Source organism: Amborella trichopoda, chromosome 3 (assembly GCF_054954075.1).
Source record: "Amborella trichopoda isolate Santa Cruz 75 chromosome 3, AtrichopodaSantaCruz75HAP2 v2.0, whole genome shotgun sequence".
Classification (NCBI taxonomy): domain Eukaryota; kingdom Viridiplantae; phylum Streptophyta; class Magnoliopsida; order Amborellales; family Amborellaceae; genus Amborella; species Amborella trichopoda.
In genome coordinates, this window is record NC_142338.1 from 26,036,329 (window position 1) to 26,062,185 (window position 25,857).

The 25,857-nt window shown below is 40.0% G+C and overlaps 1 protein-coding gene across 3 annotated transcripts; it reads left to right on the plus strand.

Moving 5' to 3' along the window:
* Positions 1-1,469: 1,469 nt before the first annotated feature.
* LOC18437326 (type II inositol polyphosphate 5-phosphatase 15) lies at positions 1,470-25,614 on the plus strand. Of its 3 annotated transcripts, none has more exons than XR_016052312.1 (11): positions 1,470-3,461; positions 4,370-4,622; positions 4,861-5,671; positions 8,136-8,256; positions 8,418-8,502; positions 18,773-18,938; positions 19,053-19,093; positions 19,379-19,646; positions 19,780-19,903; positions 23,830-24,190; positions 24,791-25,614. XR_016052312.1 is itself a non-coding variant. In XM_006847536.4 (11 exons), exons 1-11 carry the CDS (start codon positions 1,712-1,714, stop codon positions 25,148-25,150), a joined length of 4,344 nt encoding a protein of 1,447 aa, XP_006847599.3. In that variant the 5' UTR covers positions 1,470-1,711; the 3' UTR covers positions 25,151-25,614. The 3 variants fall into 3 exon arrangements, 2 of the variants coding, with proteins under 2 accessions (XP_006847599.3, XP_020524750.1); XM_006847536.4 differs by having other exon boundaries at positions 8,132-8,256; XM_020669091.2 differs by having other exon boundaries at positions 3,325-3,461; positions 4,354-4,622; positions 8,132-8,256.
* The last annotated feature ends 243 nt before the right edge of the window (positions 25,615-25,857 follow it).

A 25,857-nucleotide genomic window follows, 5' to 3' on the forward strand; every position in this document is an offset into this window, starting at 1 on the left:
GCCCCTTAGGGCTTTAAAGTATCCCTTCGGACATCCATCAATAAGGACAGAAAGTATGCTGATGATACACATCCAAAAATCCATTCCCTCCACTTCAACCCAAATCCCATCCTCTATGTAATCTCCATCAGAATTCTCCACTCCACTCTAGTATAGGTTTTTTTCCATATCTAACTTCATCACCGCAGCTGGCTCTCTACCCATAGCTCTTGAACGAATACATTCTTGAGCTACAAGGATACTATCAATAATGAGCCTATTGTGGATAAAAGCCGCTTGCAGTCCAGAAATAACTAATGGAAGAACCTTCTTTAGCCTCATTGGCAATAATTTTGCAATTATTTTATACAAACTTATCAATATTCTAATAGGCCTAATATCTGCAAGACTCTCAATGGTGGTTTTCTTTGGAATAAGGGCTATAAAGGTAGAGTTGATACCTTTGAAAAGCTCACCCCTCTCTAAAAAACTACGAACCATAGTAAGCAGTTCCATAAATATCATGGGCCAAAGCCTTTCAAAAAAATATATTTAAAAACCATCCGGCCTTGGAGCTTTGTTCCCTGATAAGGAGAAGACAACAATTTTCAACTCATCCAAAAATACCTCAGCCTCTAATTGTTCTACCATACCAATCGAGAGTGATTTAAAGGGGATGCGCTCCATCGATGGGGTAACATTAACTTCATATGTAAATGCCTTGCAAAAATGATCAACAATTGCCCTATCACGCCCTTCATAGTCATCCTGATCCACACTTAGGATTGATAGACCAGAAATGCCATTCTGCCTTTTTACAAAAGCTAGCAATAACATAAAAAAACTTCATGTTGAGATCTCCCTCTTTAAGCCACTTAACTCGAGACCTCTGCCTCCAATACACTTCTTCAGCTCTTCGAAGATCATTCAAGGAATTAACCTTATCCAACCTCAATAGTAAGGTTTGTTCATAGATCCTCCCCTCCCTTTGAATAGACCGGTCAATATTTTGAATCTCTTCCACCACCCTATCAATCATAGCACTTAACTGATATCTATTATCCCTTTTCCATTGAATCAATATATGCTTCACATTTTGGACTCTTATATAGTCTTGTTTTTGCACATGGAGTATTTTTGGTTTTTAGTAGGGTTGTAACGTCATCTACCGTATGATGTATAAAATGCCATTTGTATACTTCACATGGGTGACATTATATTTCATGTAGATGACATCATACCCGTACTAATGACATATAGTGTCTTTACTAAAAAAAATGCTCTATGTACAAAACAAAAGTACACATTTGTCTAATGTTTTTTGAATATAATGATAAATTACTCTATAATGTGAACATCCTAATAAAATAATAAAATAATTAGAGTGCTCTATTTTACAAAGGGATTATTTTGAGTTATTTGAAACTCTACTTTATTAGGTTTAAGGGAACTCACAATATTTTATTAGTGTGAGCACCGTAATAAATTACAAGGGATTCTTCTGTAACAAGATAGAGAACTCACAAACGGAATTCCCAAGTGAGTGGCTCTAGGCAAAGCTCAATTTGACAGCACCGCTCTCTGTTCCTCTCTCTAAACTGACATCTCTCCTCCCTCTCTCTCTCTCTCTAAACTGACATCTCAGCGTCTCTCTTTTGTCGCACCAAGGACATTTATCCTCTCTCTCTCCTTGACGCTTTCAAAGTCCTTACCGAAAGAAGCCAGCGCATTAATGCTGCCATGGCCGCCCCTCTTTGACCCAAAAAACCAGCACTCATTCTCTCTCCACAAGTCCCGCCCATGGCCTGCAACCCTGCTCTCCGCCTTGCCCAGCCCTGAACACCTCTCTTCTCTCTCTAACAATTCTTGTATGGCACAACCATTCCCTGCAAATTCTTCCTTCCCATCTCTGATCGATTTCGGAGATGAAAACAACAACAATACCCACCCTAGCCTTGAAGAATCGCTGGTCCAGCAATGGCGATCAGACCAGCCCCCAAGGTCTCTTAGAGATAGGCACTCTAGGCCTCGACCTCCTAACCCTTCTTCTCGCTCTTCGACCGACTCGCCAGAATTTGGACATTCTGGCGCTGGATCCTTGCCAGAATTCGCAGAGCCAAGGGAATTTCGCCATGGCTCTGAAGAGTCGGTGCCTCCCCGGAGGTCGTCACCTCAGAGCACTTTGGATGCCTTCCTCTCTTCTCCTCACCCTACTCCTCAACCCATTTTGCCGAGTATTCCTGATAGAGGTGACGACCCACCATTTCGACGCCATGTTCGGAGTGGCTTTGTTGAGGATTTTCCAGCAGTTGCGGAGAATGCAGGGCTCTCTTCTCCTGAAAAACCCGGTTCCAGATCTCATGGCGATGATAATAGAAGTTCTCTGAGCTCTTTATCAGATGAATTCTCTGAAACTCTTCAGTTTCCAGACGCCCCATCTTGTCAAGCATCAGGTTTTAATTCAGTTTCTCAATTTCCAGACCCTCCGTCTTCTCAAACATCTGGTTTTTCTTCTTCAATTCCTCCATTTTCAGCTGACCAATCTTCTCAGCCATCTGGGTTTTCTCCAAACTATTCGTTCTCACCCCCTGCTTCGCATTCAGACTCGTTTGAGCCACACCTCTCTGGTTTTAAGCAGACCAATTATTTCTCGGAGCCCACCTTTGTGGCTGCGAGAGATGGTTATCAACAGTCAGAGGACGATGAAAAGAATGACGAGAAGCTTCACGAAGTCGGCGACATAATTGCCCCTCTGGCTCCTTCAAGACACAGGAAAACTTCCTCCTATACGCAACAGTCAGGCCAGGTCTTTGATTCTTTCCCTCAAGTGAAAAGGAACCCCATAAGGAAACACAGTCTCGACGAGAGGATCCCGAAACACCTCACTCCTCTCTACCATTCGAAAACAGAAGGTTGTAGAATCAGTGATGATTATTGGGGTGGTGAAAGGCTCGATTTCATGAGCCAATCTGAACGAATAGGTTCTGAGAATCCTTCTTCAAGCCCAAAGAGTTTGCCTGAATTCATAGGAAGCGGAGGTGGGCAAGGGATCTTTAAGGTGCCATTAAGGGCAGCAATTCATCCAGGGCGCCCTACCTCTCTAGAATTGAGGCCCCATCCTTTGAGAGAGACACAGGTGGGTTGTTTCCTTAGGACCATTAGTTGCGGCGAGAACCAGCTTTGGGCTGGTCAAGAGTCGGGTGTTCGATATTGGAATTTCGATGATTTTTTTATGGGGAGCAGCGAGAGGTGCCATGTGAGGGGGGATGAAGACACAGCACCTTTTCACGAGTCAGCAAACACATCTCCTACGCTTTGTTTGCTCACTGATGCGGCGAACCAGTTGGTTTTGAGCGGGCACAAGGATGGGAAGATTAGGGTTTGGAAGATGGACCAGGACTCAGTGGCGGGCCAGTTCAAAGAATGCCTTTCTTGGACAGCGCATAAGACTCCCGTTCTGTCCATGGTCATGACTTCTTACGGTAAGCATTTGGGTTCTTATTTATTTTCCTTTTCAGTTTTTGTTTGATTTAGATAAAAATATGAGTGTAGTTAATGGATTAGAAAAGGAAATGGGATAATTGAGAAAGAATTGATGTTTGTCAATCTTGTGTAGGGTTCTATTTTGATTTTACTGTATTTGTAACCTGGCTTCAGGTTTTCTTTATGCATTAACCATGATTCCAGGAAATGGAATTTCATTTTGTTGGACAGTATGATTGATTTGGATTTTTGGCTGTATAGTATCTGTTTAATACCATGAATGCAAGTGAACCACGCATCTGATTTCTGAAGAAAAAATAGAGATGGTTGGTTAGATGTGGGTTTGTATTGTAAGGATACTAATCAAAGTATGATCCTAAGGTACCCAGGACGCTCTTCACCTAGAATATGTATGGAAATGAAAAGAATCTAATACCCCACATTCTAACAAATTATCTTGAACATTGCATCTTTGCAGTATCCATATTTCACAATCTTAGAAAGTTATCAAGAGCATCCATATACATTCTTTATGAACAATTGTGTTTAAACCAGAATTAAAAGATGCACATTGTTTTGACTTTTGTGCAAGAGGTTCTTTGGATCCTGAAATTACACACTCAGTGGCAAAATCTCTCACTAGATGAAACTCAGACCCTTCTTTTGTGTTTTTACCACAAGAGAGCTTGGTTGCATGTATGATTTATCTAGGCTCTACCATTCATTATTTATTGGGAAGTATTCTATACCTTTGTGTCATGGTTAGCTTTGTACTTCATGAAGTTATGATTACTGTGCTGACACACAGATGGTGTTTACTGTTTGAATTTAACCTGTTTCATGAAGGGGTTAAACTTAACCTGTTTTTGATATCTTCTGCTCTCATCACAGTGCTTGTGCTGTTCAGGTGACGTTTGGTCAGGTTCTGAGGGTGGTGCAATCAGAGCCTGGCCATGGGAGGCCATGGAGAAGGCTCTCGCTCTGTCTGCAGAAGAAAGACATATTGCAGTTATATCAATGGAGAGGTCTTTTATTGACCTTAAGAATTTGTTCACGGTGGGCGGTGTGTGTGCCATTCCCATGTCCGATGTAAGATACTTGGTATCAGATTATTCTAGGGCAAAAGTGTGGAGTGGTGGGTACTTGTCCTTTGCGTTGTGGTATGTGTTCCCTTTTATACATAACTCTCTCTCCCTCTCTCTCTCAGTACTTGCTCACATATGTATACATGTGTTGTTTTTTATGTATGTGTATGTCCTCTGGTTGTGGGAAACATGCCTACTTTCTGTCATTTTTTGTTCTTTTTTAACTGTTCCATAATTGGGTTATTTTTTATGTTCTTTCTCTCTCTGTCAGTTTTATCTTTTTTGAATTCTTCAATGGGGCTCTCAATTGCAGGGATGCTCGTACAAGGGATCTTTTAAAAGTTTTTGGAGTGGATGGGCAGGCTGAGGTTCGTGTAGACATATCATCGGCACAGGAGTCTACCTTAGAAGATGAGATGAAGGTGAAGTTTGTATCAGTCGCAAAGAAGGAAAAAACCCAAGGCTCCCTCAGTTTCTTCCAACGCTCACGTAATGCTTTGATGGGAGCAGCTGATGCTGTTCGCAGAGTTGCTGTTAAGGGTACATTTGGTGACGACAGTCGGAGAACTGAGGCAATTGTGGCATCCATGGATGGCATGATTTGGACTGGCTGTGCAAATGGTGCACTTGTGCAATGGGATGGCAATGGCAATCGTTTGCAAGAGTTCCACTACCACTCTTCTCCTGTTCAATGCCTTTGTGCTTTTGGAATGAGATTGTGGATAGGTTATGCTAATGGTACTATACAGGTAGTGGATCTTGAGGGTAAACTATTGGGGGGTTGGGTGGCTCATAGTTGTGGGGTTACAAAGATGGTGGTTGGGGGTGGTTTTGTCTTCACTTTGGCTAGTCATGGGGGCATTCGTGCTTGGAACATGACATCTCCAGGGCCTCTTGATGATATATTGAGCACCGAATTGGCTCTAAAGGAACTTGTTTATACGAAACGAGAAACACTTAAAATATTGGTTGGGACATGGAATGTGGGTCAGGAAAGAGCCTCTCATGATTCTCTCATAGCGTGGCTTGGTTCTTCGGCATCGGATGTTGGTATTGTGGTTGTGGGGTTGCAGGAAGTGGAAATGGGTGCCGGTTTCCTTGCAATGGCAGCAGCGAAAGAAACTGTAAGATCATCGGTTCTATTTTACTATTGAATCTCTTACATTGCCATTGATTTGTTTTAAACTCACTCTACCATTTTCTTTGCTTTGTTTGTTTTAGCAAGGGTCCTTTGAGTAAATTTGAGTGGCACATCTTGCTACTAAATTTAGTAAAAGCTATTACTAAGCTCATATCATTCATCCAGATGTTAGGAAATGCACCCTATAAATAAGATGGCATCAATGTGAAAGAGTTAACCATAGTTTATTATAAACTTAAGGAACTTAAGTTTGCTTCCCTGCTCTGCTGCTGGGTAGCACACTTTATCATCAGCAGACCAAATCGAATACAAAAAACTTCGCAAAGAGGTGGCTCTATTTCAGAATCTATCAATAAATAAATTAACTTAATACTAACTACTATTGTATTCAGTTGGGCAATATATTAATAATTGTGTCGATGTATTCTCCCTTGAACTTGGATTCCAGGTAATTGATTAAAAAAAAAAGAACAGGTTCCAGGTAATTGGAATATAGTATTCTATTATATAGGCTTCGTCATAGAATCATCTCATATTGCACCTGTGATGGGCAAGTTCGTCTTATTTAGATGCTTTTATGCTTATAAATTGGTCTTAGTCCTTTTCTGGGAAAAATGTACTTCCTCTTTCCCTTTCCAAGAATTATTAACATTTTGTGAGCATGAGAGCTTGAGTACATGAAGGTTTGAAGAAGACTTTGTGGCTCCTCCTTTCTCATCTTGGATTTAATGGAGTTTCTGTTTTCATTAAATTCTATTTTGGCTATCTGAATGCATTCTTTCATGATGTCACAAAATAACACATGATGTCCTGGATGTGGAAGGGAGCATATTGAACGAAGACAGGTTATTGGAGGGTTTGGGGTTTGTAGTAGTGGGTGATAGTGGAAATCCTTTTAGGGATTATATGGTGTGGCGACCTATCTCTTAGACCATTTTTTCCATATCTGTTAGGGTTGGTGCTGAACCACGAGGCATAGGAACCGAGTGCTGTGGAGCTCGAATTAAATGAGGCTCAAGGCCTTGTTAAAAGGACTCATAATGAACAATGTCCAATTGGAGGATGTGGCAATGGAGCATAGTTGGTGGTCCTACTTTTTCTGGGTTTTAGTTGAGCTCATTGGGGGCCTTTTGCTGTCTTGGTTAGTTTGGGATGTTCTTATGCATGGGTAGCTTTCCGGACAGGTTACTATTGAGCACCCTAAGTATAGGATTATGCAAATACTGCACATGCATCATGTGTAGAGATGAGGATTCAGTTGACCACCTTCTTATGCACCATCTGCTGCTGGTTTACATTAGAAACAAACATCAAGGTTTGAGCTCTGGATCTCCCAGTTGCAGGCCGGAAATTACACCACTCAACCAGAAGCCATACTCAAGCTGGGAGCTGAAAGGTGAACATTGGACATTAGTACTATGATCCTACATATGTAGAACTTTATGCCTAGAGGTAGAGCTCTGGGAGATACAAACTATACTTGGTCTAGTTTCAACACTTTGACAAGAGTTTGAAACCTCTTGGAGTCTGGGGGATACAAATTTCATTGTTCTTGTTTCATAACTTGTTATTCTTCATAAGCTGATGACATCCCTGGGGATTACCTCTCTACGATTTTCTTGGGCTCTTACACAATCCACTTATGGTTAGACGTGTAATACTGTACAGTAGAGGTAGTCTGGCATTATGTGTTGTATTTTTGGTGCATTCAGTCATCTGCACACATTAGCATTTTGGTAATTGATATATGTTACCAGTTACGACGTTATATGTATTATGATTAAGAGTTCTTGGTTCCTCTTGTACAAAAGCTTTTAGAAAATTAATATGAACCAGGCGAGCTAACTAAGCTACCTAAAAATGTAAAAATAAATATTGTAGATTTGGGATGAGTAGCACTGATTCTACCCAATTTTGGTCAGTTTTGTGCTGAATCTATTTCAATGACTCTAGGTAGATATACTAGACCATTAAGTTGGATGGATTTACCGTTTAAAAAAAGAAGATAAAAATAAAAGATTTCAGATAGATTTAACTGGCATTGATCTTTTCCAAATGTTGGGTGTAACAATTCCTCATCCACCAAAAATATGTTGCATGTACATTAATACATAATTGCCATGGATGATACATACTTGTGTAGTTATACAGACGTGTACATGTGTCTGTATGTGTGCGTCTGTACATGTGTTGGGCATTTGTTTGTGTGCACATTTATGCGTGTGTATGTGTACATATGTCAGTATGCATGCATATATTTATGCTATGTTTATGCCGCACATGACGTATTATTCTAATATTCACAACTCGTTTGGGTCCAAAAGCAAACATATTTTCTATGTGCACTCTTTTTATCAATCAAACTCTATTATTTCTAATATGTGTTCGTTTTCTCTATTTCTCATTTCCTGTTAGTTATATTTACTGCTTTCACAATATGTAGGTAGGGCTTGAGGGTAGTGCTAATGGTCAGTGGTGGTTGGATACCATTGGGAAGACCTTAGATGAAGGAGCAACTTTTGAACGTGTGGGGTCTCGGCAGCTGGCTGGTTTGCTCATTGCTGTCTGGTGAGAATTATTCATGGTGGTGGTTGTGATGTTTTGTGAATTTGCTCTTTTTTTAAGCGACAGCTAAAAGTTCATAGGCTACATCTGGGCTTTGCTTTCATCTTATCTCTGACATTAGTTTCCTAGTTGTACTACTTGACAATCCGAGAAATTTTGTGCAGGGCTAGAAAAAATTTGCGCCCACATGTTGGGGATGTCGATGCTGCAGCAGTGCCGTGTGGGTTTGGGCGTGCAATTGGTAACAAAGTATGGTACTATCTACTCACTCCCCAGGCTTCTTACACATTCTTCAGGAGAACTGATGAGTCTGATTGGAACTTTTATCTCAAATATCTTCACGCACAATTTTAGAGTGATAGCCTTTGTCACATTCTTTTGCAACAGTTTGTAGCAGTAGATTGCTTAACAGGTGGTTGAATAAATGTCATATGTTCTAGAACAATGAGCCCTTCCTCTCTTGGCATCTTAAGCCTCAGTGCTGTGGGTGATAGCCTTTGTCACATTCTTTTGCATCAGTTTGTAGCAGTAGATTGCTTAACAGGTGGTTGAATGAATGTCATATTTTTTAGAACTATGAGCCCTTCCTCTCTTGGCATCTTAAGCCTCAGTGCTGTGGTTGCTTTTAATTTCTCCCTAAAACTAACATTATGCCAATGTGTTCGAAGGTTTCTTCAATTTATTTTTGCAAGATAAACTACGTGTAGATTTATATGTCAAGATTTGTAATTCTTTTACTCGAATTTGATTATGCGGGTCATTTACTGGAGAACTATGCCTGTGAAGAAAATCTGAATGAGGACAGTTTAGCATGCTGAAATGGTGGAAAAATTTCTAAACTCCATCATTAGGTCTAGTTATCTAATATTTTGTAGGTAAATCTGTGCTAAAATGCTGTTATAATTGTCTTTTAGATGATTTAAAGTAAAATTACTACCACTTCATTTGGTAGCTTTGGTATTTGTTGCATTTCATTCACCATGATTGAGATAACATTATAAGTTCCATTTATCTGCCTCTTACTTTTTAGGGACTAGCTAAAAGATATAGTTTCTGTTTCTTGCATTCGAATTCCATTTGGTTTTGTTTGCAGGTCACTTTCCAAGAAGTGGTAGTTTCTTAATTTTCTTATTGGTTCCCATCCTGCTAATGAATATGCACACACACATATATTTAAATGACTGTTTAGATGTTTATCAGAGTATGTTTTTGTTAGTTAACTGAGGGTTGATATTGCTTATTGACTTTGTGATTTATATAGAATATTTTGTGTAGTCTGTGTTCAGTGCTCTAATTTACTAACGTGCTACTTATTAGATTTCACATTGAAGTTTTGATGAATATTACAAGAAAATATTTTTCTGCATGACAAAGAATCTTGTGTTTGGGAGTACATGCGTGCCTATGTGTGTATATGATGCAGACAGAAAGATGATGCAACTTAATGTACATGAGAGAAAATAAAGAGCAATTTCTCAGGGATTAAATGCTAAAAAGATTTCATCAATAAGATTTGTAATTAATTTTGTTGTCCACATACAAAGCCTTCTATGGACTCTACTACTTATCTAGGGGCTCTAGAGACCCCCAAATCTTATTCCCATCCATTGGGAAAACCCAAAAGATGCCAAAAACCTTCAAATGACCTTGTAAACGTAGAGCTCCAATGGAAATCCAAAGATGCCTAAACGTTCTTGAAGACTTTAAAAGATAAAAAATACCGTTGCTGCTGGCTGCATCAGTGTGTATTATGTACACGTGTATGTACATATTTATTTGTGTACATATCAAATCCAAAATAGTTGTATAATTCTAAGTGGACTAAAGATTAAAATATCCTTCCGGCATGTAAAATAATATATTAAGAGCATCATCTCAAGTTCCATTCCTATGTAACCTTGTCAAAAAAAAATACAAGATGAAGATCGGAATGCCACTAAGAACACTCCCTTGAAGTTGAAGTGTGTTAGACTGATAAGTTTATCAGAAAAAGTGTGGATATCCAATACTCGGCAGCTTGCCTATCTGAAAACTTTGCTTATGTAAGAACTTTGCTGAACATATGAGACTTTTCAAATTGATATTAAAAAGATAGTAAAAAGTGAATAATTCAATTCTAATTGTATTGGTTTCATATTTAAATGACAGTGAAAATGAATAGGTTTGGTCTGGATTGGAGATTGAACATGTAACACTGTTCTTGAAACAAGATAATTGAACTCTTTAATGAGGAGGAATACCCATGTGAAGAATTTTCTTTTACTATCTCAAGAACAAGAAAATAAACTTCTATGAGATCACTTGCAGCAGATCCCTTTTTTTTGTTTTGTTTACATACAATTGCAGAACAAGATTCTGGAAGATATAAAATGTATGCTTCTCGCTCTAGGATAGGTGCTTTTGCCCCAAGACAAGCAAGTGAGCATGCTTGCATTAGTTTCAGTAGATCCGAGAATCTTGAAATAAGAGATGGGATAAGTTTATATAAAGCGGAGGCTCTAAACAATCAAATTAGAGCCTACCTCAACAATTTTACTATAGAAGAGGTTATTTTAATGCCCAAATATCCTCAAATTGATCATCTCGACATCAAGATGCATGGACATGAGAAAAAAATGGATTTCAAGTTTTGAAAATAGTGTGTTTTGTAATGCATTTTTGGACCGTCAATTTTCAAGATTATCAAGTTTTCATAGATCTGTCGATCTACACTATTTTTGAAGCTTTAAACTTTATAAATAAAGATGAAAATATATTTTAAGGCTATCACAAAGATATCCAATATTGAAACCAAATCTCTCGACACTATTTGAAGGTAGGCTCTAGATTGATTGTTTAGAGCCTAGGCTGTATACAAACCGCACCCATAAGAGAATAATGAGGAAACATTTTTATGATGTAATTGTCTTCTCCAAAAACATTTTATGATGTACCAATTTGATATATCGTCGGGTGCATGACATGTTGCCTAAAGTTTCGTTGTTTGTTCATAATCTACTAACAACTATAATATTTATAAAATGTTAAGTCGTTTAGTGTTGTTCTTTTTATTTTAATGTTAATCTGTATGATGCTTCTCAATATGTCTTCATATTGAATAGAATGAATTTCCAACAGCTGGGGTCAGCATTTGATTGTGCTCCAATAGAGCGTAGAAGTTATATATCCATCTCTTTTTCTTTCAAGACTTGCGGCATATGTGCACTGAGAAAGAATAAATACTCATTTTGACTAAATCACTTGATCAAAGTAGTCTAGATTTCAATTTTATTATATACTCTGCAGTCTATGTACAAGAAAGGTCCTGAAATAATTTTATTATGAGATATAAGAGTGTCTTCCTCGTTTACATGAAAACTTTGGTAGAGCACTTAATACACATTGATTAATACTCCTTTTGTAGTGAGCTTGACAAATTAGTTTTCTGAAACTATTAAAGCAAGCTATTGGAGCTTTAATTTTGTCGCAATGTTTTCCCGAAGTTCCTAGGAAATAATAGATTTTCTGTTTGCTGCATATTCAGGTAACCCTTGTGTAAACCTTTTATTTTTAATACATTCTGTCAGTCTGATTTCCAATTAATTGTTATGAAAATCACAAGAAGGTTGGGCATATTTCACCTTTTCTATTAAGGAATGGGTATCCTTAGGCAAATTTTTATGGTACAATCCTACATTAGAATATGTCAACAACACCATTGGCTTTTTGTTTTTAATTGAAATGCTGACTTATGAAATCGTTTTTTGGAATTGCATATTGATATTGGGTTCCATACTGGATGCACAAAGCTATTGAAATTTTGTATATTTGTTTATTTATTTATTTATTTTTACGAAAGATGGATGAAATAACTTTTATGAGGCTAGAGACGTCATAAATGCAAAGTAAGAACTTTGCAGGGATGCTTAAGAATCTAAAGGTTTTAAAATTAGCCGAACTATGACATAATATATGAAATGCAAATTTAGTTATAATAGGAGCAGAAACAAGGAACTAGTAAAGATTGATGGGCAAGTAATATCTAAAAGTTATTATTTTAATATCTTCGATTGATAATCCATAATAAAAGAGAGATTGAGAAAGATGTTGCTCATGGAATTAGAGCTGGGTGGATGAAGTGACGATGTGCTTCTGGAGTCTTATGTGATTGTCGCATACTAGTGAAATTGAAGGGGAAGTTCTATAGGTTGGCTGTAAGACCAGCTATGTTTTATGGGACGAAATGTTGGAGGTCAAGAAATGACATATCTATAAAGTGCGTGTTGCTTAGATGAGAATGTTGAGATGGAGTGAGAAGACAAGGAATGATAGAATTTTGAATGAATGCATTCGAGGAACTTAGGGGTAGCTCTAATAGGAGATTAAATGGGGGAAAGTAGACTTAGGTGGTCTAGTCATGTGCAGTGTCGACCTAGAATAGCACTAGCAATGTTAAAAAAGGCGGAGGCGGCTAGGAGCCCTGACAACCTAAGCATCTGGGTGGCTGCCTAGGTGGGCACCCAAATACCTAGGCGTCTCTGGTGGGGTGGGGTGGGGGGCCATATGTTTTGTGTCTATATATAGTGTGTGTCTATACGAGTGTGTGTGCGCACATGCATATGCATGCATGTGAGGCCGCTCATGAAATACTTAAAAGATCATCTTATTCTTTTCCTTATTTTTTATTTCGTGTAATAAGAGAGATGGAGCATATGGACTTGTGTTTGTGAGAGAGAGGTCTTGAACACTTGGAGTATGCTCTTCTTTTTCTTCTTCTAATATGTAGAGAGAGAGAGAGAGAGAGAGAGAGAGAGAGAGAGAGAAGGGACTTAAATAGCCTTAAGTTTTTCTTTTTCTTGTCAGTGTTGCTTTTTTTTTTTCTTTTAAAGGGGGTGGCATACACTAGGGGGTGGCTAGACCCTATGAAGCTTTACGGTTCCTTGGGATTGCCTTTGGGCCCTTCCTGCGTACCTTAGGTGTTAGGTGGAGGGCGAAGAAGGTCTCCCTTGGGGGGGAAGGGGGGGGGGGGGGGGGGTGGGGGGGCGAGCCATCAGCGAGATACCACTTTGAAAGAGCTAGAATTCTAATCTTGTGTCAGGACCTACAGGCCAAGGGATAGTCTAGGTGGGCGACTTGGGCATGCCCTCCTGGACCCACCTGCCTTCCTAGTCGCCTCGGCAGCTGGATGGCTGATTTTTCCACCTTGAGTACCAATTAGGATGGGTGATTTGGTTTAAGTGGAAGGTTCTAAAAGGGCAAGGAGAAGGCCCCAAAAGATATGGATGGAAGTAGTGAGAAAAGATGACTTATGGTTTCACTGAAGATATGGCGCTTGATTGAGTGGAGTGGCAGAGTGGGATTTGTGTGCCTAACTCCAAATAGTTGGCATAAGACTCGGACGATGATGCTAGTGATTTTTAAGAAAGAGTGAGTTGAGACCTTTCAAAGCATTATTACTCATGATCAGAACTTAGGAACTTGAGCGGGTCTGGGACAGCAACAACCTTGAAAACTTCCTAGGGAACTAGGATGCAATCTACTCTATACTTATGCACAAGAGGTTGACATTGCATTTTGTATTTGTATATTTTGATCTTGAAATGGAAACATCCATAACTATCTTTTTCTCTCTCTCTCCTTCTCACACACACACACACACAAAGATGTACATAGATCCATATGCTCCCTTTTTACATGTTAGAAGAAGAAAAAGAAGATGACGTGCCCTGCTGACATTTTTTATCACGAGAAGAGCCTGCTTGGTCCAAGTTGCTACCCCATTGAATAAAACAGGCTTCAAAATCTCAGAAGTAGAGCCTCGAAGGCTACCAATCTATTTTCTCGGACCTTATTAGGTCTTTTAGGCTATTTCGTTTCTGGTTTTTTATGGTTCTCTTTGGTTTACTAGTGACACTTTTTAATTACCTTTTATCTAGATGATCTCCCCCAAGTGAGGTCCCCCCTCTCTCTCTCTCTCCATATCCTCCAAGTGTTCGAGACCTCTCTCTCACAAATACAAAACCAATAAAAAAAGAAAAGAAAAAAAGAGGGTGATCTTTAAGAATTTCATGCGAGATCACACACACACACATATGTGCGCATGCATACACATACTAAACACATGCACACAAAACAACATATGGACCCCACCCCAACCCCCTTCCCTGAGGCCTGCCCAAGTATCTGGGTGCCCGGCTAGGTGGCGCAGACCCCTGGCTGCCTAGGTGGCCGCATCTGCCTTTCTGAACATTGTTGTTTAACAAACCACCAAGGTCCTCCTCTGGGCCTAGATTTCCATAGGAGCTTCCTTCGAAATTCAATTTGTTGATACCAGGATCTGGGGGCAGCCACAAGGAGGGCCTGGGAATATCATTCGGGGCCAAGGGAATGATCTGATGCCGTTAGCGAGGAAATCCAAGAAGATATTGTGAAAGTGTTTGGTTGGGGGTGCCTAAAAGACTATATTGGAGGTGACCTGGTAAATAATGGTGTGGAGAAGTGATAGGGGCCTTTCAAACATTCTTTGGTTTTGCTCAAGCCAGACAGACCGATCGACCAAATGATCATCTGAGTGGTAAGGTGCCATAGAATTCAACTTTCAGCCTGTAGGGGTAGGGAGTAGTACTGCTAGTGAAGTTCTTTGGCTGAGGAAGGGGTAACCTAGTTGAGGCTGAAGAGGTTGAGGAAAAGTACGTAAACAAGATGACCAAGGGGCAGTGATGAAGAGATGGGGGTTTGATTCCTCATCCGCCCCACACATTACACATCAGTTAGAGGGATATACACCTCTTTTTTTGAGCTTGTCAACAGTTAAGGATTTTTGCAGGATGGCAAGCCAGGAGAAGGCTTGAGCCTTGTCTGGGGGAAGTGAGAAGCCGCACTCTGTTTGCTATAGTTGGTATAACGACACTTTGTTTTAAAAAGCACTTGGTCAAACTGGAATCACTTGTTCAATCCGGAATAAGGGGTGGGCAATCCAGGTCTATGGACCTCAAATTGTTCGACTCCAACCAACTTTTATTTTTCTAATTATTTTTTTGCTTGATTCCCCCTGATACGGATTACCTGGCTGTTCCTGTTTTTAAAACACTAGTAACACCATTGGACATGACCTTTTAGAAAGATGACATTGAGAAGGTGCCATCAGGGGAGTGGGTCCATATAGTTTTGTCTAAACCTGTGGGGGGGATGAAGAAGGAATCAAGGCATGCTAAGAGGGATACATATTGGGTTGTTTCATTGTCGATGAGGTCCTGGCATAGGATGGTGGTCCATACCTGTCTAGAGTGCACTTGCATGACGTACTCAGCAATGGTGACCTCCCTGTTGGCAGCAGTATTGAAGATGGCTGAGAAGGCGAGGCGGTCGTTAAGCTAGGGGTCTTTCCGAAAACTTGTGCAATTCCCCAATTATGGGGGAAGCCTGAAAAGTTGAAGTCAATCACCTTAATCACTCTTCAAGCTCCTGAATTTCAGGAGCTTCAAGAGGCACGGCCTTTAGGGAGCCAACCCCAGCCGTCGTTTCTGTATTCGTGAAGGATCATGGATCTCCACAGTTGATCTTGGGTGGTGGCAAAATGGCACCACTATTTGTTGAGTGGGCTGTGTTGGTGGTTTGATGGTTATGGAAACCCAGAACTCCAGTAGACCTGCTCCCATTTGACATGATGGTAGTTGCTTGTGGTGGAAGCTCCATTTCATAAGAAGTCTCTAGTAATTCTTTCTAACTTTGTGACACAAGCATGTGAATAGGGACACTTGGAACAGTGGGATATTCTACAAAGTGAACTTGATGAAGGTAATATCTACCTCTGGAGGACAGAAATTGGCACTTTTTTTTTAAACTGTAAACTGTATTAATAAGGGAGTTGTACAAAAATAAACCACCCACACAGACGGGGCGTTTAAGAATCAAAAACCCCTTATGGGGTCCTAAAACTTCTATACAAGCTTTGCAGAATCAAGTTTATAAGTAAACAAGATATGCTATTTAGATGTCAAAAAGGTGCTCAAAAGTCTCCTGCGTGGTTTGCTGAGAGGCACCTTCTTTAGGGAGCTGTTGCGGCATTGGCTTCCTTCCAAGTATTTTCGCCAAACTACGCTCCTAACCCTGCAAATGAGGAAAATCTTGTCAAAGATGCGAGCCAATCTCCAAGGGTAAAGGGAGGATCTAGAGGCCCATGTTATCACATTCCTCGAATCCCCTTCTAAAATCAACGTTTTCGTCCCATGAGGGGTTAAAGTGTAGAAGACCCACGAGGAGGACTAGGGCTTTGGTTACTGTGGAATTTGTAATACCGGCACAGTGGGAGTAGGAAAAGAGCGTGGGCCCCCAGTATCTCTGAAAATACAACCAATACTAACGTGGCCTGGGTTGCTGAGAGAGCACCCATCAAAGTTAAGTTTGACGACTTGGCTCCGCTCCAGGGGTCGCCTTAGGGAGGAGCGAGCAATGCGGGCAGTTCTGAGGGTGAGCAAGTTTCTCCAATTGATTTGGAAGTCTAAAAGTGGGCAATGCTTGAAGAGGATGTGGTTCTTGGCCTAAAAGGTGACAAATGATTTGACTTTGTCGAATAGCGCTGCTAGGTTTAGCTTCTCCTCTCTAAATGTTCGGTTGTTGCTCTCCAACTAGATGACCTAAAGGGCAGCCGCAACTACTGCACGCCAAAGGTATCTTCCCTGTTTGGTCCAAGGAGGAGAGAGAGGAAGGCCTCGACCAATTGAAGAACGGATGAAGTGGTCACCCAGGACCAGCCGAAGAGCTGAAGTTGGAGCCCTCACAGAGTGCTTGCTGCGAAGTAATGGATGAACAAATGGGCATTTCTCTCCTCTTTTTCTAGGTACATAGTGCGCCTATTAGGTAGCTGAAGACCTCTTCTGTGTAGTTGGTTGATGGTCAGAGCTCACTCGGAGAAGGTGATCCAGTTAAACATTTGGATCTTGGGAGAAACCAAGGAGAAACAATTGGCACTTCCAATTGGCTAGTTTCCTCTCGTATTTCGACATTGTCATCCCATTGGGATTGCTTTGACTTGCCAAACCAAAGGGATAAACCCCAAAATATTTGCTTGGAAGGGTGTTTTGTATGCCTCATCCACTGCTAAAACTTGTAGTCTCTCATGATCTACCTTGAGGCCAGTAGCTAGTTCTGCAGAAGAGTACGAAGAGTTAGAGATTGTCGATCTGCTGGGGGAAATCTCAAGGAAGACTAGAATATTATCTGCATATTGGGGGTAGGACATAAAGGAGCTACGGTGAGTGGAGAATCCACTAAATAACTGGCAATGGTAGAGGCTTACAATGGATCTACTGAAGGCATCTGCCACAATAGCAAAAAGGAAGGGGGATATGGGTATCCTTGCCTGAGGCCTCTTGAGGCTGGGAAGAAACCTTGTGCGGAACAATTAGAGTGAAGGCTGAGAAATTGGCCGAGGATAGGCAACCATAGATCCATCAGTGCCTGTATTTGTGGTCGGGCTCATTTGGTGCAATGTTCTGTTGAGAACTCCCCAATCCACTGTCATAGGCTTTTTCTATATCTAACAGTTTGGACTTTGGACTGGGTTTCCTTGAGAGAACGTGTTTATCTATAAACTCACTGGCAATGAGGCACCATCAAGGATTTACCTACCAGCAATGAACGCACTGTGTTTTGGGGAAATGACTTGGTTAATGACATAACAAACCTTGGAAATGAGCGCGTTAGCTAGGATCTTGTAGGTGCCTTTTAACAAGCTAATCAGCTTGAAATCCTTGAGATTCTTAGCACCCCCCAGTTTTCGAATAAGGGTGATGAATGTTGCATTCATGCTTCTATAGACCACTCCTTATAGAACTCAGAAATCCAGGCAAGGACATCTGGAGCCAGGAATCCCAAAACTCATTGAACAGGATAGCTGGGAAGCCGTCAGGCCTAGGGCTCCTGGCCCAGTTCAGCTATTGCTTTGAGTATTTCCTGCTTAAATATAAGTTATCCAATGTCTCATCCACATCCCCCTCCTATTTTATGAATCAATGTAGATATTTTTTTGGTGGGTGTGTAAGCTAGATGAAATGTGATTGTGAATATGTCAATGTGATAATAATTAGCATCCCCCACCTATTTGAATCAATAAAGTTATTTTTTGGTGGATGTGTAAGCTAGATGAATTGTGATTGTGAATAATGTGATACTAATTATTCCGTTATCACCAATCATGAGGCTGAATACTTTGATCAAGTGGCTCTGGACAAAAAGAAAACCTCCATCAAAGTCAAATCCACTAATTGCATCTTTGTGCACTCTAAAAATTTAAGTGATGTTGTCTGAATGTTTCTCTCTAGATCCTCAAGTGTTTATATTTCAAAGAAAACTCATATATTTGATTCTATGTAATATAGGAACATTTGATTCTATGTAATATAGGAACATAAATCTTTGTTACGACTTACCGTGGTGTGGTACTTTGGAATCACATCCTTCTGTTAGTTCCATTCGCTATAATTTGTGACATAGTTCTTTCTACATACGTGACTGATATTGGAGGTGTTTGTCCAATCAGGGAGCTGTTGGATTGAAGATGCAAGTTTTCCATCGGATAATGTGTTTTGTGAACTGCCACTTTGCTGCACATTTAGAAGCAGTTAACCGTCGCAATGCTGACTTTGATCATGTTTACCGTACTATGGTCTTCACCAGACCTTCTACTGCTATGAATGCTGTTGCTGGTATGACGCATCAGTCGTCTCCCTGTGTTCATTGTATACTAGTTTTCACGCTTACTTTCCCAAATAAAAGAAAAGGATGATTCTTATGCTTTGTTTGGTACCCTTTTTATGCAGCTGGTGTATCCTCTGCTGTTCAACTATTTCGTGGGGCAAATGTAAGCAAATGATATATTTGATGGCTAATTCTGTGTGTGCCTGCATGTGTGTGCATGTGTATGTGTGCATGTGTGTGAACTGAAACTTGGAAGGCATGGTGATTCAAACTTGTAAGTTGTAACAACAAAATGTTTGAGATGGAGCTCCGTAGCATTGATAATTATGGGCTGGAACAAACATACACATTAAGAGAAAGAGAGGTTTTTTTATTGAATTTGAATTTTAGACCTTTACACAATCTCTTTTTTTTTAATTATTGAATTTGACCTTTTTACTTTGTACAGATTGTAGGAAGCCAACCTGAAGAGCCTAAGCCAGAGCTTTCTGAAGCAGATATGGTAGTGTTTCTTGGCGATTTCAATTATCGACTTCATGGTATCTCATATGATGAAGCAAGAGACTTTGTTTCCCAAAGATGCTTTGACTGGCTCCGAGAAAAGGATCAGCTTAGGGCAGAAATGAAAGCTGGGAAAGTTTTTCAAGGGTTGCGTGAAGGTCACATAAGATTTCCCCCAACATATAAGTTTGAAAGACATCAGGCAGGCTTACAAGGTTTGTTTATATGCTCAGTTTTGTTATATATTTTCTCAATATGTTGCATATAATGTTGAATTATGTTAGAGGTTTTATCGTGCACACTTGAAATTCAGTAGAAGTGAGATCTAATTTGTTTACATTTGAGCAGGATATGATTCCAGTGAGAAGAAGCGGATTCCAGCTTGGTGTGACAGAATTTTATTCCGCGACAGTCGTACTACTTCTTTAACACAATGCTCATTGGAATGCCCTGTTGTTTCTTCTATTTCAAGGTATGCAGTTTGATAAAATGTCATACATTGGCCTGTGACCTTTGGAGGTCATGAAGGATTATTATCTTTTGATAATTGATATTCATTAAAGTTCAATGTAAAGGGTATACATGGAATTGCTTTAGAGTGCAACCGTATGGGGACATATATAACATATAAGGGCCAGCGAACCTTACTGTACTAATCATCATTACCTAGGACATATTGGAGAGAAACTATGTCGTCTTATCCATTGACCATCAAAAACTCATCCTTCACAGTAGATATTCCAAAAATTTCTGGTCAACATGATCACAAATTTCCGTAGTTTCCTCAACTGTTATACCATGTGTACCCTCCTTTTGGCCATGGATTGAGTCATTCATGGCAACCAAAATATTAACTAAAATTTGCTTTTCCCTTAGAAACACATCTTATGAATGGAGTGTAGCATGATGCTTTTAAAATTTGGATAAATTTTATGGTGATCTTGAATTCAATTAACCAAGATGATGCACTTTTGTTTTTTTGAAAAAAAGAAACCAAGTGATGGGCTTTTCTATGAAAACAACAAAATGATGGGTCCAGTGTTCTTAACATATTCCCTCAGAAAATATGTTCTCAATATCCTAAATTGTTGAAAAAACTGCTCTTAATATCTACTCTTCTCAGTTCAGCTCCAAACCGGAGGAATGGAGGTAGAGTTCAGTGGGGCCTTTGCTTACCCTACTGAGCTTTTGAAGTTGTGGACTAGCTCTATCAGATCCAATGTCACCATTATCTTAGAAATCTTATATTACGACATCCAAGAAATCCTGAAAAATGGAATGGAAAACTCATACTCCCTCACAGCCCTTTCTGTGCCCAATGAGAACTTACCCTCTTGAGTTCCCCAATTTATTTTGTCCCCTGACATCTGCATAGTCCACATTAGGTTGCTGTTAAAGTTGAGACTCTCTAAACCAGGTCTTTACGAACTTCTGCTGAATAGGGATTATGAATAATACCATTATTGTTCTAGTAGGTCTTCCTTCTCACATCACCTCATAACCCCAATGTGATCCCTTTTATTCAAGCATTGGCAGTACTGTGGATAAGTTGGTAGTAGTCGCCCTCATTAAGTTATTGCACCCTAGATTTGTTAGACCAACTGTTTTTCCTCACCGCACTGCATCCTTTTGACTTAGTTCCACCTGAAATGTTTACTCTTCTATTCAATGTGGCTATTGTTGCCCACCTTGTTTAGCTCTGAAATCTCCTTAGGGCTTTTGCCTTTATCACCCAGGACACCAGGCGCTACATTCTACCTGTCATAAATCTTTCCCTTGATCCATACGGTTCTTTCCACACCCATAAGCAAGCCTTGCCTCTTCTCCATGTGCATGCCACCTGGTTGTTGAATTTTGGGAGCATTTTTTTTTATTTTTTTTGTTAATGAATTTGGGGTGCATTGGCCCCATGTGTCCAAAACTTGGAGGGCATAGGATTGGGCTGTGGTGTAAGGCCAGCCATGGAAGCACCTATTTGTTCAATGCCTTGCTATACCAGATATGAAAGAAAAAATTCCAGTATTACTATCACTTGTTCCTCTAGTTTACTGCACCTACTAAATCGTGCACCACCTAGGGGAACGTTGATCACATCTAGTCATTTCAAAATTGTGTTCGCCAACTCAGGCGAGTTGATTTTAACTCGCCTGTAAAACCAAACCACATGTGTGCACAAACAACTTGGATGTGTTTGAAACCAGCGATAGAATCCCTTTTCTCTTTGATTTTCACCATAGAGAGACCTATTTGATCCCAACTTTTGACCATACATTTGTTTTAATTTTTGTGTGAGCTATCCACTAGATGGATCATATTTGAGCAAAAACCATCAAATTTGACAGATTTGAGAGATCAAAGATTTCGACCTGGATTTTACCCAATTTTAAAAAGTTGTGATTTCTCTGTAATGATTGGCCGATCTGCAATTGAATTTATTTCTGAAGCCAATTCTTTGGTTCTTCATCCAGTCATTGTCTTGTTTCTCACCAAAGAAAAAAAAAGCACAAAATAATTTTAGATTTTAATTATGGTTTAGAACACCAAGATCTTTCAAGAGTTGGATCACCTAGACCCAACTAGAAACGGAAATCTGGTTTGGGGCTTCCCATTGGCTGTCTGAAGAAGTTTTGACTAGGATTTGAGGCATTGATTCTCATTCAACTAAAGATTTGGCTATTGTCCAAAAAATTGGGGTAAATTTCATATTCTGTAATTTAGATTTATATAATTGTTGAGCGTGTCGTGGGAGCATAATGTACATTAATTCCATTGGGCAAAAGAGCTACCGAGGACTTTCTTTTTCAGAAATCCTGTGATCCACCTAAAAATCATCAGATGATTATTTTTTTAAGAAAAGAGGATTTTGAGTTCTTCAAATCCCCAAAATTTTGGTGTCCTAAAAATACTTCTAGTTTGGGTTTTGCCCGATAATGCAAATAGGCAGAATGCTTCTGAAGGGGCAGCATTACGTTTCAATAATTCGTTTACTTTTTTTCTCTTTATGATTATATGTACTTTCTTATTTTTCAAACTTTCATGAATTTTCCTTTTTTTTTTGGGGGAATTTTTGGTTATATCGGTGGTATGGTGCAGACTCAGAAGAGTTGACTCAAACACGCCCTAGTCACTTGGATCAGACAAGTTCTAAGTTCCACAACTGAGCTTCTTTTTCCAGTAGTATTCCAAAATCTTTCATAGTTGTTGTATACTTTCCATTTCTGGCTGCCTGCCTTCTGTGTTGGAAAATTTGGATAATATTGAATTAACCCAGTACATAACAAGGATCCAAATATTTGTTTCGAACTGCATCCTGTGTTATGATTATATGGTCTCTGGGTCTTTCGGTTCTTATATTGTATAAGCGCCTAACTGAAACTGGCTACCAAAAGGTGGGAGCTTAAGGAGACCAAAGGTTCCCACAGTGGCACATTACCACCCTCCCCAAATGCTGAGCAATGTAAAATAACCATTCTTCCTCCCACTTCACCTTGTGAAGGAAGAAATGGTGTTCTACCACCACATAATTGTACCCTAAAGTAACTTGACAAATTACATGATTAACTTTCTCCTGCATGGACTCATGGATCAAACTGTGCACACTATCTTCGTTGTGAAGACTTCTGTCGCCAATCCTGGACTTGCCAAGAAATTCCTTGACAAGATCTTCATGTTCTTTGGTTTGGAATACCCACTCCCCACCACAATCTGTGTTGAACTAGTGTTATGCCTTCCTCCCTCCCTCTCATGAATTCCTCCCTCATAACTTGTGATTGATTGATGAGAATGGTTTTCAGCTCCTTGGCTCTACTTTCCCTTTCCGCCCTTGTTATTCCCTAAATGCAACCGTTCTTTTACCTACCATCTTTCCAACAACTAGGTTTGTCACCTTTTGTAAATTTGGCTTTGAAATACAGTAAACTTTACTCAAAAAATAACTAGGTTTGTCAAAGTGGCTGTCCTAGGTGTCCCAATTTCCTTTTGAGTTTTCTGCAATCTATATTGAGAGACTGTCCCCTGCACTCGGACCCGTCTTCCACTACTCCTTCCTCTCATCATTGATTTCTATGTCAGCCCATATACCTCCTCTTCAATCTGCTGCCCACCTACCTCTATTACCTCGCACTAAGTGACTAATGAAATCTCCTTGCTTTGTCTCCTGCTCTTTAGGGTGGAATAAAGATCAGGAATTGTCTCCTATGAAATGAAAAGGGTGCTGACACACCCCAGACTCTTGAAATAGGGTTCCTGTCACTGTCGTTTGTAGATTCCATTTCCATCTTCACTCGTCATCACTGAGCAGCATCCTTGCTTCATTGTGTTTTCCAAACAAAAGTTTTAAGTTCTTCAATCCATGGATTTCCGCTATTAGTCGCATTCATGATATTATTCGTTTACCAGGTATGATGCTTGCATGGAAGTGACAGATAGTGATCACAAGCCAGTCAGATGCATTTTCAATATTGATATCGCGCATGTTGATAAATGGGTAAGAAGAAAAGAATTTGGGGACATTATGACATACAATGAACGGATTACCTCTCTGCTTAGAGACCTGAATGAAGTACCGGAGACCATTGTGAGTACGAATAATATGATCCTTCAATATCAGGACACATCCATCCTCCGCTTAACCAACAAGTGTGGGACGAGCATGGCTCTGTTTGAGGTCATCTGTGAAGGGCAGTCTAACATCAAGGATGACGGCTTTGCATCCCAACATCACCCGAGAGGCGCTTTTGGTTTACCTCGTTGGCTTGAGGTAGTTTCTCCTCTGTTTAATGCTTTGAATAACATCAGTCCATTTCTTTACTTAATGTACCAGATGACTATTTTTTTTTCGGTTTTCTAGTTTATTAAGCCTTACTCTACAAATGTAGCAAGCCACGTTCTCGGTCTTTTGGCTTGCTCATCGTTTCTATTTTTGTGTAGGTGGCCTTTCAGTTACAATCCTAACATCAATGGCTTTCTGTATGAACTTTAGTTGACCTGACGCTCCATTATATATGCTATAATTCACAAATTTCACAATTTGTGGGTGAAATCATTAGTATATGTGCCCTATTCCTGGGTATCCTATAATTAGTGGGCAATTACTCTGATATTTGGGTCTTTATACTTTTTCAACTGTGTATGTTGATCTTGAGGCAAATCTCATTCTGTTTTTATGCTGTTCTGGTTTTGTATTTGTTAGTTGATGACAGCCATTTTTCCATATTTTTCAGTCTTTTTCTGGCTTTCATCTTAGAATCATAACGACAAGTCATTTCTGCACTTAAATTTAGCAGGCAGCCAGGCAATCTCGTCTTACTCATGAAATTTTTTTGTTTTTAACATTAGCCTCTCTCTCCCTGTGCCCCAGGTGACTCCGGCTGTAGGCTTGATCAAGCCTGGACAAATTGTGGAAATCTCAGTGCACCACGAGGAATTCCACACACAAGAAGAGTTTGTAGATGGGGTCCCCCAGAACTGGTGGTGTGAGGACACGAGGGACAAAGAGGTAATTATCCTGATTAATGTGAGGGCATGTTACTCTATCGAGTCAAGGAGCCACCGCATAAGGGTGCGCCACTGCTTCTCTTCCAAAGCCTCCCGTGCTGACTCGAGGGCCAACTCAAACAGGGCCCAACAGCCCTCCAACCACCTTCACAGGGCTGATTTCAAGCATCACGGCAGTAATTCTGATGTGGTTGATGACTTCCAAAACCTTCATAGATTATGAAAGTGCACCTCGACCTTGAATCCTCTTCTTAGAGTTGGAAGTTGCCTTGTAAATAGTCTTGTTTAGGGATCCTACCCACCATTCTGATTTATTTATTTTTTCTAATTTCCTCAGTCTTTACTAGATTTATCTATGCATCATTCCCACTTCCTGTCCTATTGTATTCTATTGGTTATTTGTCATGGGCTGTCGGGTTGTTAGCCTGGTCACCCTCGTATTCTTTGCATGTATTTTGCCAGCCAATTCTTTGACTGAGTTTAGAATGGGAACCCTTTGTGAAGTTTGAAGGGTTCCTGATGTAATATTGGAGACCTGTTATTTTTTGGTCTGGTCAGAATGAGGACTGTAGAAAGATAATGAGACTCTCTCTCTCTCTCTCTCTCTCTCTCTCTCTCACGCACGCAGACATATATTGTATTTACTGCCAAACTCATGGTTTACAAAATATTTGACCTTTCTGGCTATTGTTTTGTGGATTTATTCGGTGCTTAGGAAGCGCTTACCCTGCATCAAAACTTGCTAAGCAATAAAGGTAGGATTCTTATGCATGTTATCCTTGCAGAAGACCAGGCAAACAAGATTTAAACTGCCATAATCGAGGCAGATGTGCTGACTGGTCAAATGGTTAGCTCAAACCAATGTGTGAAACATTTAGGGTCTGTCAAAAGGTAACAATATTCTGGTACCAGTTGATCGGAGTACGAGGG

Coding starts and splice junctions, on each gene's coding strand:
- LOC18437326 (XM_006847536.4), top strand. CDS start 1,712: ATGCTGCCATGGCCGCCCCTCTTTGACCCAAAAAACCAGCACTCATTC. Junction 8,503..18,772: donor GGCGTGCAATTGGTAACAAA/GTATGGTACTAT, acceptor TTGTCCAATCAG/GGAGCTGTTGGATTGAAGAT. Junction 19,904..23,829: donor GTTGTTTCTTCTATTTCAAG/GTATGCAGTTTG, acceptor TTCGTTTACCAG/GTATGATGCTTGCATGGAAG.